The sequence below is a fragment of the Dendrobates tinctorius genome, unplaced genomic scaffold (genome assembly GCF_039654945.1).
Source record: "Dendrobates tinctorius isolate UK_male_01 unplaced genomic scaffold, ASM3965494v1 ptg000029l, whole genome shotgun sequence".
NCBI classification, from domain to species: Eukaryota; Metazoa; Chordata; class Amphibia; order Anura; family Dendrobatidae; genus Dendrobates; species Dendrobates tinctorius.
Genome location: NW_027361697.1, coordinates 23,538,663 through 23,553,323, shown reverse-complemented (window position 1 = coordinate 23,553,323; position 14,661 = coordinate 23,538,663). Strand labels below are relative to the sequence as shown.

General features: G+C 44.3%; 1 protein-coding gene across 1 annotated transcript in view; it reads right to left on the bottom strand.

Moving 5' to 3' along the window:
* Positions 1-2,221: 2,221 nt before the first annotated feature.
* HFM1 (helicase for meiosis 1) overlaps positions 2,222-14,661 on the bottom strand; it is a 307,691-nt gene continuing 295,251 nt past the window's right edge. The window contains exons 30-31 of the mRNA XM_073571760.1: positions 7,471-7,589; positions 2,222-2,308 (exon numbers count right to left, since the gene is read on the bottom strand). Coding sequence (XP_073427861.1) covers positions 2,222-2,308; positions 7,471-7,589 — 206 coding nt within the window. The remainder of the gene's footprint in view (positions 2,309-7,470; positions 7,590-14,661) is intronic.

Genomic DNA, 14,661 nt, shown 5'->3' with positions numbered 1-14,661 from the left:
TGTGTGACAGGGGCTTAAGACAACTGGGCAAGGTAAGCACGTTCTCACACCAGGCCCCCCCGACTCATAGACGCTGTAGTGGCCTTGTGCTCTTCTGCTATTAGTGGCATGGCCCTGATGATAAATGCTACTAAGAAATAAAATGTTGGAGTGTTGTTCTAGACCTTTTAACCTGGTATGATTTAAATAGTACACACCATATACCAGTGCCATTTACAAAAGTAAAATAAAGATTCCTGCTTAATTGGCAGAGTTGCAATTAAAAGGAATCTGTCAGCCTAAACTAACAGAATAAACTAAGCACATAGCCTTGTAGTTGACTTAGCCACAGAACAATCACACCTTTTAGTTTTGTAATCACTGCTTTCATTCTTCAAAAACAGAAATGTAATCAAATAAGCAACTTGGCGTGCTCCGTGCACCCATAGTGTGTCCAGGAGGCTCATTACACTATTCCACCCACTGATTTTGCATGGTTCTACCTCTGTCACTGGTAAATGACAGCTCAGGCAAGTCAGAGTTGTGAATGACCAATAACGGAGACAGGGCATGCAAAAGCAGTGGACAGAACCGTGCTCTGAGCCTCTTGGCCACACCAAGATTACTGCGAGCACCCTAAGCGGCATGTTTGTTTTAACTTCAGTTCATGTAGAATGGAGATCGCGATTAGAACAGTTAGGCTGTATGCCCACGTAGCGTTTTTGATGCGTCTTTCAGGGTCAAACCGCAAAAACGCTTAAAAGAAGCATCCCATTCATTTAAATGCATTTTGGCCTTTTTATGCCAATGGATGCGTTTTTTACCGCTAAGGAAACGCTTAGTGGTAAAAAAACGCAGCATGTTCATTAATTTCTGCTTAGGTCCGCGTTTTTGGCTATTTCCTATAGTCCAAAAGATACGCGGAAAAAACGCATCAAAAACGCGCTTTTTTTGCGCAAAAATCGCGGAAAAAAACGAGCAGAAAAAAACTTGCGTTTTCTGGGAAGGAGAACCCGTTTCCTGAGCGTTTAAAAAACGCTACGTGGGCACATAGCCTAAAAGTCTGATTCTTAGGGTCCCGTTTCACATAGCGATGCTCCAGCGATCCTGACAACGATACGACCTGGTAAGGATCACTGGTGCGTCGCTACATGGTCGCTAGTAAACTGCCAAACAGGCAGATCTATTCAACGACGTAGCAACGATACGGCGATCCGTATAATGACCTCAGCGGTCGTTGGTACCTTGTCACACAGCAGCTATTCTGACGACTCACGCCTGCATCCCTGAGTTCTGCGTTGCCAACGAGGTCGCTCGTCGGCGTCAAACACAGCGATGCATGCTGGCCAGCAGGATGCCAATGATCAAAAAATGGCCCAGGACATTCAAGCACGATCAGCGATATCCAGCGGGGAGCCGGTCGCCACTATGTGTCACACATAGCGAGATCGCTGGCGAGGTCGCTGTTGCATCACAAAATCTGTGACATTTCAGCGATCTCGCTAACTATCTCGTTATGTGAGACGGGGCCTTTATAGGGGTTCTATTATCCTCTACAAGGCTGTATGTTTAATTTATATTATCCATTTGGGGTGACAGATTTCCTTTAAAGGGAATCTGTCATCAGAATTTGCTACCTCATCTGAGAACAGCATGATGTAGGGGCAAATACCATATTTCCAAAGATATATCACTTACAAGGCTGCTTGCTTCAGTGTTGATAAAATCACAGTTTTCACTACTGCAGATCTATGTGTTCTCTGAATGCTGAGCTGCATATCCCCCCACCCACCCACCCCACTTATTGGCAGCTTTTTGTGTACACTGTGCATAGGCAGAAAGTTGCTAATCAGTGGTGGGGACAGGGTTATACAGATCTCATGAATATGGAGTGCTACTACACCAGGTTTACTAGTCCCGGTGACAGATTCTCTTTAAAATGTCATAAATTCTCATTTGTAATGAGGTGGGGCCATTGGATGAATTTAAAGGAGTTGTACAGATAAACAAATCTACGTTTGAAATTTCTGGATTAGAGCTAAGAATTTGTATGAGAAAACAAAAAGGTGAAGGAGGCCGGATTAAGGCTTGATCACTGATTAAGAATGCAAGTGGAAATGTGATGGTGTAGATCAGCCTTGGATATGACAATGTATGAAATGCACACTCAAAGGAATAATGAAGCTGTGAATTGACCACTCAATTCTATAATCATACATAGAAGTTTAAATATAATTTGTAATCACCGTGAAAACTCTGTCATAGAAGCTTTAGGGATGAAGACAAACTTTTCCAGATTTACATTTTTTGGCTCATTTTGCATCATCATCTAGAAAATATAATGATTTATATTATAGAAAAAAACACACCAAGTATATAAACACTTTTGGGAACTAAATATGTAAAACAACAATTTCAAAATAACTTGAGCTCTAAAGTGTACCATCCATTTTATCTATATTAACAAAATACACAAATATTTTTCAACGGGTTGCTTTTTTTTTTATAAGGTTGGTTGGTGTTCTTTTGTGGTAGTATGGAGAACAGAAGGACCGTTCAGTTCCTTAATGGGCTTGTCCCAAAAACTATTAACAGATCGTGGAATAAATATAAGTACCAAAATAAGTGGCTGTGATAAAAAAGGTTCCCCTGCTATGCACTGTCTTATTTGCGGTGTCCAATCAGGCAGAAGTGCTCTAGTTGATGGTAATCACATTCTACAGCTACTGGCCAGTGGAGTAATCATATAAGTCATTTATAATAATTGAGTGTAAATCACTTATAATAATTGAGTATACTTACATGAGACTGCAAGAGCTCGCAGCTGCTGCTTTCTGAGGTAACATATTTCCCTGCCTGTTTTATCACAGGAGCGAGTGTTTCGGTCACTATACTTCTGAGCTCATCACAAATCAGCCTATGATCAGTCGATCAGCCTGTGACACTGCTGAGGTGTTATGGAAGCCTAGGTTGCTTTGATAGCAGCCGTCAGCTTGTCTGCATTGTTGGGTCTGGTGTCTCTCATCTTCTTCTTGACAATACCCTATAGATTCTCTATGGGGTTAAAGTCAGGCAAGTTTGCTGGCCAATCAAGCACAATGATGTTGTTTTTAAACTAGATATTGGTACTTTTGGCAGTGTGGACAGGTGCCAAGTCCTGCTGGAGAATGAAATTTCCATCTCCAAAAAACCGTGTTGGCAGAGGGAAGCATGAAGTGCTCTAAAATTTCCTGGTAGATGGCTGCGCTGACTTTGGTCTTGATAAAACACAATGAACCTACACCAGCAGATGACATGGCCCCCCAAACCATCACTGATTGTGGAAACTTCACACTACACCTCAAGCAGCTTGGATTGTGGCCTCTCCACTCTTTCTCCAGACTCTGGGACCTTGATTTCCAAATCAAATACAAAATTTACTTTCATCTGAAAACAACACCTTGGACCACTGACAACAGTCTAGTTCTTTTTCTCCTTGGCCCAGGTAAGACGCTTCTGGTGTTGTCTATTGGTCATAACACAAGGAATGCGACACTTGTAGCCCATGTCCTGGCTATGTCTCTTGAAGCAATGACTCCAGCAGCAGTCCACTCCTTGTGAATCTCCCTCAAAATTTTTGAATGGCCTTTTTTTAACAATCCTTTCAAGGCTGCGGTTATCCCGGTTGCTTGTGCACCTTTTTCTACCACACTTTCTTTCCACTCCACTTTCCAATAATATGCTTGGATACAGAACTCTGTGAACAGCCAGCTGTTGTGAACACTTTTTATCTGGATTCTGAGTTTTGGCTCCCTTTGGTGGTTGCTGCTGGTAATGGAGCTGTTCTAGCTGACAGAAGTCAATCACCTGAGCAGGATGATTGGAGGTCAGGTGTTACAGACTGGGGAGATTTAAGTGAATAACCTTCCCTCAGTTCTTGCCAGTGATTTTGTTTGCTTCCTGAGCATATTTTGAAGTCTGCTTGTCTCCTGCTCCGTCCTGCATCTTTCAGATAAGTTATTTGTCTTCTTGAATCTTTTTTTGCATTGGATCCATTTTTGCTTGTCTGATTTTTGCTTAGCTGATGTGAGTTCAGCCTCATTCCCTGTTGGGACCTGTGCTGGACGCTGTCCATATGCCACAGCGTATGTTAGTCTTTTTAGTAACCAGTTCACACCTGAGTTCTGATTTAGTGGGGGAGAGGTTGTGTGGTCTCAGTATTTTTGTATATCAGACGTGTTGCATTTTTCTTAGGATTTTTTGCGTGATTGCAGACAGTATCCTTTCCTTTCCTGTTCTATCTAGACAGTTTGGGCCCCATCATTTGCTTACTCTATTCTCTGCCTGTGTTTTGTGCTTCATCTTGTCTCACTGGCAATATATGTTCAGGGGCTATCTATTCCTTTGGGGTTCTACTCCGGGGTAGTTTAGCTTTCCCATTTCTCTTTTTAGGCTTAGCTAATTCTGTAATTCTGTGGCTGTGCCGAGGTGTCTAGGGCATCGTAGGTACGTCCCACGGCTAATTCTAGTTGTGTTGTCAGTTTAGGGGTGTGCAATCCGCTAAGCTACCAACCTCTCTTGTTATCTGGTTGCCTAGTCTATTCCCCCATTATCCTCCTCAGTTACCTAGTCATAACAGCCAGCCTATTTAGAAATGACCTTTTGTGGCCTATCCTCCTTGTGGAGTGTCAATGACTGCCTTCTGGACATCTGTCAAGTCAGCAGTCTTCCCCATGATTGTGGAGCTACTGAAACAGACTAAGGGACCTTTTTAAACACTTAGGAAGCCTTTGCAGATGTTTTTGTTAATTATACTAATTTACTGAGAAAATGACTTTTGGGTTTTCATTGGCTGTAAGCCATAATCATCAACATTAACAGAAATAAACACTTGAAATAGATCACTCTGTTTATAATGTTGCAATATACAATTTTTGTATTGAAGAATTGAAATAAATTAACTTTTTGATGATACTCTAATTTTGTGAGAAGCACCTGTACATGTACAAACAATATAGACATTACAGAGTAAGGCAAAATACTACAATGGAACGAGAGGAGTAAGGGTGGTTTCACATTAGCATTTAAGGCCGCAGCGTCGGCCTGCGCATGGCCGCCGCTAAGCCCTGCCCCCTGCCACGCCTCCGCCGGTAGCTCCGCCTACGGGCGCATGACGCTGCATGCGTCCTGTGTCCCCTATCTTTAGCACTGGGGACACAGGCCGTGCGCAGGTATGCATTTGGCGGCGCATGCGTCCTTTTGACGGTGCGCTGAGCGCACCAAATTGCAACAGGTTGCGTTTGGCGCTGGTCGGCGCACCCGTCAAAAGGACGCATGCGCCGCCAAACGCATACCTGCGCATGGGCTGCGTCCCCAGTGCTAATGATAGGGGACGCATGCAGCATCAGGCGCCCATAGGCGGAGCTACCGGCGTAGGCGCGGCAGGGGCGGGGCTTAGCGGCGGCCGTGCGCAGGCAGACGCTGCAGCCTTAAACGCTAATGTGAAACCACTCTAAGGGACCTTTTTGAAGAGCTTACCATTAGTGATGAGCAAGTATATTCGATGCTCGGGTGTCCTCCGAGTATTTTGGTGTGCTCGGAGATTAAGTTTTCGCTGCCTTATCTACATGATTTGCGACTTGCAGACAGGCTGAATACATGTGGGAATTCCCTAACAAACAGGCATTCCACACATGTATTCAGCCTGTCTGCAAGTCGCAAATCATGCAGATAAGACGAGGGAAACTAAATCTCCGAGCACGCCAAAATACTCGGAGGACACCCGAGCACGCTCGGAAAAACCCAAGCAACGAGTATACTCGCTCATCACTACTTACAATCTATAACAGCACTGCTCTGTACACTGTCTAGTTATTCATTAGAATAGGAACTCATCTGCACTACCACTAAGTGTAGAAACCTATGCCATTCCGCTCCATACACTGTGTACTTCCGGCAGCTGAAGGCAGGTAACTATTAATCATTAGGGTGTTGTGTGTCAGCCCCCACTAATCTCATATTTATCACTTGTCCAAAGGATCAATATTGTAGTAATGAAAAACTCTTCTACATGATGTTAATTAATTTATTGCACAGGTTACGATTGCCGGGACACATAATACATCCATACAATATTTTGTCTTAATTTAAAAAGTGTGTTTTTTTTTTACTCTACATTTTAACATTACTTAATTTTACACTGCTTATCTTATTTATTTTTAAATTAAACACTGTGATAAAACACTCCGGGATCGCCTTTGCGGGGGTCAAAGGTCACGTGCGTTCAGCATGAAACTCAGGCGCAGAGCTGGGATTCGGGTATAACTGACACTGGGTCAGGTTTATTAATGGTGAAAGCAATGCATAAAGAAATAAAACATAAAACAAATTCTTGCCTGTCCGGCACTAACTAAACAATGGACAACCTAACTACCAACTGGCAGGCTTCTCCCGTCCAGCCAAACCACAGTTGCAGTGGGCACTGCTTTCACTCACGTGTGTCTCTCACACAGACAGGCTCTCTGTGTTCCCAGGCTGAGACACTCACACAACCACCTGGCATCCTTTTATATCCACCTCCCATTATCCATTAGTAAGCAGGTGCGATACTGACCAGACTAGGCCACATAGGAAAGGAATCTGGGCGAGATATACCTGCCCTCATCCACTATTCCCACATGATTCTCACAACACATACAGACATTTGTACGGTATGTTCTGTACATTAATGCACACACCCAGGTACGCAATAACAATTGGCAATATGGTCATACAGCCCTTCTGCGACTGTGTATCCGGCTGTTCCTCTTGCATGGGCACAGCTAACACATTGTTTTTAGCATATACCCTGGCATGCGATATCATGGTTTCAGTTGTTGACTACAGCCCTCCCCCTGATAACGATGGGGCTCCCCACAATCTAGAACAATCGATTACCCCTTAAAATAAGGTAGATTGGTTAGCAAAGACAGATCACATAATGTACTAAGTGGTGCTCTTGCTGTGCTTTAGAAGTGGCATATGTGTCCATAAATAAAAATCTGGGTCTTTACATGTATAATAAGATCATGTCACAATTGAAATATCTGGACTTACTGTTGTTAAAGCATTTATTATATGGAGCTTTGCCATATGTTCAAAATAGTATGATAATGCAGCTTTAGTCTTCATTCTAGATCACCATTCTTTCATCATTCAGTGAAATTGAGTTCACAGGCATGAATTAAAGGAAACAATTACTGCTCTGCTGAAAAATACTGAGCACAGAGACCTAATGTGAGAGACGTCTCTACCTCATAAACATCAGATACCCGACTCATGCTGTTGTGGATGCCACAGTGGGGGTCTGCTTTTCCGCATGGCACGCTAGCTGCTCTCTCTGCATGACGTTAGTTTAACTATCCCAGCTAATGTAAGATTCATTAAGTAATCCATGTGCTGATGTCGCAAAAGCCATTTTATGTAATGACATGTTCTTTGAATTTTCCCATCCTGCCTTTTTGATCATGTTACCTTTAGTCTCTTTACTGGTGGAGCTGATGAAACTGAATTTCGACTCCTTAGATCACTTAGATATGAAGAGAAGTCTGAATTAGTTTTACCGTCAGCCTTATAAGAAACGCCGGTTTTACCTGTTATTTGTAAATAAACAGATTATATTTTAATGTGTAAATGAAGGCTGTCGCAGTTTGTAACCAGAATATCTAAGATGGGGAAAATAAACACTGTGCATCTCTATTTCTTATAACAATAATAAAGTGACTTCTTCCTTTACAGATCTCAGTATTGTCTCTGTCTTACAAACCATACTTGGAAGGAAAAACCAAAACATTGCGGATATATTGTCAGAATAAGAACATCCACTTATTCAGAATTCTGATAAAAAAGCAACTCACACTCTTCACTAAATAAGTCAATGAATAGTGGTACAAATTAATTAGGTTTGGCCTCATGAATGGTGAGTAGTTCAAACAAAAAGTAGGACATAGAGGCCCATTTAGAAAAGCCAATAATCAGTAACGAGCGTTTAACAGAACACGTGTTCACCAATTATTGGCTTGTGTAAACATACTTGCTATCACCCCAACACATGGGCATAAAGCTCATTCATTGTGTAACTAGATCAATCATGACAGATAAAATGTTTAATTATTGGCATGACATTGTCCTGGGTATCCAGATGATGTGCTGCCGATAACGATGATATTTTGTGAACACGAATTATTGCATTAAGGAATGACCATATTAATCAACACTCTGTGTAGACAGAATTCTGGTCGGCCTTTCTAAATGTCACGATCCATGTTGGATTGTGACAGATAAAAGCACATGTAACCTTTGTTTTCCTTTAAGCTGTTTGCTTAAAGTTAGTTTTCCCCCCCGTGGCCATTAGGCCATTAGGATCATTATCTTACTTAGGATCATTATCTTACTTAAGCTTGTCAACCTTAATTAACTTGATAATACAAGTTACGCACTGAAAAATGGGGGTTATTTGGCTAAATTTGTTGGGGGGGAGGGCTGGCTGCAGGTTTTCATGTGCCCTGGGCGAAAGAGCGCCCCTTTAACACATACCACAACTCATCATGCTCCGATAGGGCAGAGAAATAGCGGTATAGTACAATGAAAAATACCTCACTTTTTACATCTCATGACGAGGCCCATCTATTTCTCCATACAAAATCATTGGTCCCATATAATGTTTGAAACAGTATATGATGAGCTCCACATAATGCTACAGTATATGTTGGTCCCCATGGATGAAGCTCCACTGTCTTATGGGCCCAAATAATGCTCCAAACATAATGGGCCCCCATTTCTACTGCTCTAGTGTATAATGGGCCCTGTAAATGCTGCTCCAGTGTCTGATGTCCACCTTTAGAATGTTCCAGTGTATGGTGGGCCCCATCTATCATTCTCCAGAGTATAGTGCTCCCCAAAAATTGCTGTCCCAACATAGAAAACAATCAAATAAGTCTCCTCGCTAGGGAATCCCTGTACTTGTCTGGACAGGTGCTGTAGCTTGCTTAACAGCTCGCCAGCCGTTCTCACGCCCAGTATGGATTGCACGTGATTGCACAAAGGTTAGAAAGGGTACCGTATCCCTGGATAACATGTATGGATAGCGTACACATTCAAAATATATGTCTATACAGCATGAGGCAGGCTCAGACGGTGTTAGGCCCAGTATGGATTGCACGTCATTGCACAAAGGTTAGAAGGGGTACCGTATCCCCGGATAACATGTATGGATAGCGTACACATTCAAAATATATGTCTATACAGCATGAGGCAGGCTCAGATGGTGTTAGGCCCAGTATGGATTGCACGTCATTGCACAAAGGTTAGAAGGGGTACCGTATCCCCGGATAACATGTATGGATAGCGTACACATTCAAAATATATGTCTATACAGCATGAGGCAGGCTCAGACGGTGTTAGGCCCAGTATGGATTGCACGTCATTGCACAAAGGTTAGAAGGGGTACCGTATCCCCGGATAACATGTATGGATAGCGTACACATTCAAAATATATGTCTATACAGCATGAGGCAGGCTCAGACGGTGTTAGGCCCAGTATGGATTGCACGTCATTGCACAAAGGTTAGAAGGGGTACCGTATCCCCGGATAACATGTATGGATAGTGTACACATTCAAAATATATGTCTATACAGCATGAGGCAGGCTCAGACGGTGTTAGGCCCAGTATGGATTGCACGTCATTGCACAAAGGTTAGAAGGGGTACCGTATCCCCGGATAACATGTATGGATAGCGTACACATTCAAAATATATGTCTATACAGCATGAGGCAGGCTCAGATGGTGTTAGGCCCAGTATGGATTGCACGTCATTGCACAAAGGTTAGAAGGGGTACCGTATCCCCGGATAACATGTATGGATAGCGTACACATTCAAAATATATGTCTATACAGCATGAGGCAGGCTCAGACGGTGTTAGGCCCAGTATGGATTGCACGTCATTGCACAAAGGTTAGAAAGGGTACCGTATCCCTGGATAACATGTATGGATAGCGTACACATTCAAAATATATGTCTATACAGCATGAGGCAGGCTCAGACGGTGTTAGGCCCAGTATGGATTGCACGTCATTGCACAAAGGTTAGAAGGGGTACCGTATCCCCGGATAACATGTATGGATAGCGTACACATTCAAAATATATGTCTATACAGCATGAGGCAGGCTCAGACGGTGTTAGGCCCAGTATGGATTGCACGTCATTGCACAAAGGTTAGAAGGGGTACCGTATCCCCGGATAACATGTATGGATAGCGTACACATTCAAACTATATGTCTATACAGCATGAGGCAGGCTCAGACGGTGTTAGGCCCAGTATGGATTGCACGTCATTGCACAAAGGTTAGAAGGGGTACCGTATCCCCGGATAACATGTATGGATAGCGTACACATTCAAAATATATGTCTATACAGCATGAGGCAGGCTCAGACGGTGTTAGGCCCAGTATGGATTGCACGTCATTGCACAAAGGTTAGAAGGGGTACCGTATCCCTGGATAACATGTATGGATAGCGTACACATTCAAAATATACAGTGGGGAAAAAAAGTATTTAGTCAGTCAGCAATAGTGCAAGTTCCACCACTTAAAAAGATGAGAGGTGTCTGTAATTTACATCATAGGTAGACCTCAACTATGGGAGACAAACTGAGAAAAAAAAATCCAGAAAATCACATTGTCTGTTTTTTTTTTCATTTTATTTGCATATTATGGTGGAAAATAAGTATTTGGTCAGAAACAAAATTTCATCTCAATACTTTGTGATATATCCTTTGTTGGCAATGACAGAGGTCAAACATTTTCTGTAAGTCTTCACAAGGTTGCCACACACTGTTGTTGGTATGTTGGCCCATTCCTCCATGCAGATCTCCTCTAGAGCAGTGATGTTTTTGGCTTTTCGCTTGGCAACACGGACTTTCAACTCCCTCCAAAGGTTTTCTATAGGGTTGAGATCTGGAGACTGGCTAGGCCACTCCAGGACCTTGAAATGCTTCTTACGAAGCCACTCCTTCGTTGCCCTGGCGGTGTGATTTGGATCATTGTCATGTTGAAAGACCCAGCCACGTTTCATCTTCAATGCCCTTGCTGATGGAAGGAGGTTTGCACTCAAAATCTCAAGATACATGGCCCCATTCATTCTTTCATGTACCCGGATCAGTCGTCCTGGCCCCTTTGCAGAGAAACAGCCCCAAAGCATGATGTTTCCACCACCATGCTTTACAGTAGGTATGGTGTTTGATGGATGCAACTCAGTATTCTTTTTCCTCCAAACACGACAAGTTGTGTTTCTACCAAACAGTTCCAGTTTGGTTTCATCAGACCATAGGACATTCTCCCAAAACTCCTCTGGATCATCCAAATGCTCTCTAGCAAACTTCAGACGGGCCCGGACATGTACAGGCTTAAGCAGTGGGACACGTCTGGCACTGCAGGATCTGAGTCCATGGTGGCGTAGTGTGTTACTTATGGTAGGCCTTGTTACATTGGTCCCAGCTCTCTGCAGTTCATTCACTAGGTCCCCCCGCGTGGTTCTGGGATTTTTGCTCACCGTTCTTGTGATCATTCTGACCCCACGGGGTGGGATTTTGCGTGGAGCACCAGATCGAGGGAGATTATCAGTGGTCTTGTATGTCTTCCATTTTCTAATTATTGCTCCCACAGCTGATTTCTTCACTCCAAGCTGGTTGGCTATTGCAGATTCAGTCTTCCCAGCCTGGTGCAGGGCTACAATTTTGTTTCTGGTGTCCTTTGACAGCTCTTTGGTCTTCACCATAGTGGAGTTTGGAGTCAGACTGTTTGAGGGTGTGCACAGGTGTCTTTTTATACTGATAACAAGTTTAAACAGGTGCCATTACTACAGGTAATGAGTGGAGGAAAGAGGAGACTCTTAAAGAAGAAGTTACAGGTCTGTGAGAGCCAGAAATCTTGATTGCTTGTTTCTGACCAAATACTTATTTTCCACCATAATATGCAAATAAAATGAAAAAAAAACAGATAATGTGATTTTCTGGATTTTTTTTTCTCAGTTTGTCTCCCATAGTTGAGGTCTACCTATGATGTAAATTACAGACGCCTCTCATCTTTTTAAGTGGTGGAACTTGCACTATTGCTGACTGACTAAATACTTTTTTTCCCCACTGTATGTCTATACAGCATGAGGCAGGCTCAGACGGTGTTAGGCCCAGTATGGATTGCACGTCATTGCACAAAGGTTAGAAAGGGTACCGTATCCCTGGATAACATGTATGGATAGCGTACACATTCAAAATATATGTCTATACAGCATGAGGCAGGCTCAGACGGTGTTAGGCCCAGTATGGATTGCACGTCATTGCACAAAGGTTAGAAGGGGTACCGTATCCCCGGATAACATGTATGGATAGCGTACACATTCAAAATATATGTCTATACAGCATGAGGCAGGCTCAGACGGTGTTAGGCCCAGTATGGATTGCACGTCATTGCACAAAGGTTAGAAGGGGTACCGTATCCCCGGATAACATGTATGGATAGCGTACACATTCAAAATATATGTCTATACAGCATGAGGCAGGCTCAGACGGTGTTAGGCCCAGTATGGATTGCACGTCATTGCACAAAGGTTAGAAAGGGTACCGTATCCCTGGATAACATGTATGGATAGCGTACACATTCAAAATATATGTCTATACAGCATGAGGCAGGCTCAGACGGTGTTAGGCCCAGTATGGATTGCACGTCATTGCACAAAGGTTAGAAGGGGTACCATATCCCCGGATAACATGTATGGATAGCGTACACATTCAAAATATATGTCTATACAGCATGAGGCAGGCTCAGACGGTGTTAGGCCCAGTATGGATTGCACGTCATTGCACAAAGGTTAGAAAGGGTACCGTATCCCCGGATAACATGTATGGATAGCGTACACATTCAAAATATATGTCTCAGGAGGCAGGCTCAGACGGTGTCAGGCACAGTATGGATTTGACGGCCCAGATTACACAGCGGAGGAGCAGGGAGAGGTAAAGATTGCAAATGCTGGGGCCCTGGCCAAGCAAGGGGGGCCCACTCGTGGGCGTCGGTACTGGCACTGGGCCCCTCATAGTACAGCGGTGTGTCTGACGGCGGGTGTGCACCACCACCGTCAGAGACACTTGATTGCACTATGAGGGACCCTGTGCCAGTGCCCGCGCCCAAGAGTCGGCCTACCCACCTGTCCAGGGCAACGGCACTCGCACGGTGTCGTGCGCTAGGTGGTGACCCCGGCCATGGGGGGGAGGCAGCACAGTTAGGGAGTTTTAGAAAGTGGCATATGTTGATGTTGGACATTCAACTGATGCAAAAGGCGAAATAGGTGAAGTACCAGGAAGAGGTGGACCAAAGCAAGCCATTTTTCTGTCACCCTATGTGTCATCAGGGGAAGGTGGGACAAAATCCTTGGAAACCCATGCGTGGTTCATTTTAATGAAGGTTAGATCATCCACATTTTGGGTTGACAGACGGGTCCTTTTTTCTGTCAGGATTGATCCAGCTGCACTGAAGACTCTTTCCGATAGCACACTTGCAGCTGGGCAAGCGAGCTCCTGTAAGGCATATTGGGCCAATTCAGGCCAGGTGTCCAGTTTAGCGGCCCAATAGTCAAAGGGGAATGACCTGTGTGGGAGAACATCGATATGGGAGGAAAAGTAGTTTGTAACCACAGTTGACAACTGCTGTCTCCTGTCACTTTCCATCGATGCAGTATTACCAGTTGTGTGAGCGGTATTTGAAAAATCAGTCCACAACATTGTCATGAAACCCCTGTCTCCAACGCCACTTCTGCTGTGTGCACCACGAACACCTCTGCCAAGCTGCCCCCGGCCCGTACGGCTCGTGTGAGAACCATCACCGCTGCTGTGTGCTGGGAATGCCTCAAGCAACCGATTTACCAGAGTTGCTTGTTTATTAGCCAATATTAGGTCAAGGTTCTCCTGTGGCATGAAGTTTTGTAATTTGCCTTTATAGCGTGGATCCAGGATGCTGGCCAACCAGTAGTCGTCATCGTTCATCATTTTGGCAATGCGGGGGTCCCTTTTTAGGATCCGCAAGGCATAATCTGACATGTGGGCCAATGTTCCCGGTGTCAATGATGCACTGCGAGTGCTGGGTGGAGGAGCACTTTCTGGCAAATCCACATCCCTCCAGTCACGCACAAACCCTGTACCAGACCTTGCCACGCCAACATTTTCACTTGCCCCACGAGATGCATCCTCCTCCCCTAAGTAATCATCCCCATCATCCTCCTCCTCCTCCTCCTCCTCTTCTTCCTCCACCTCGTCCAGGAGAGGTCCCTGAGCAGACAATGGCTGAATGTCATCAAGGATTCCCTCCTCCTCTTCCTCCTCATCAACATTGGCTGCAGACGCCTGCTCCTTAAGGTGCGTCAAAGTTTGCATGAGCAGACGCATAAGTGGGATGCTCATGCTTAGGATGGCGTCGTCTGCGCTTACCAGCCGTGTGCATTCCTCAAAACACTGAAGGACTTTACAAAGGTCTTTCAGCTTCGACCACTGCACGCCTGTCAATTCCATGTCTGCTCTCAAAGTGCCTGGCCGTGTATCCTCCCACAAATGCATTATGGCCTGCCTCTGCTCGCACAGCCGCTCCACCATGTGCAGGGTGGAGTTCCACCTTGTTGCAA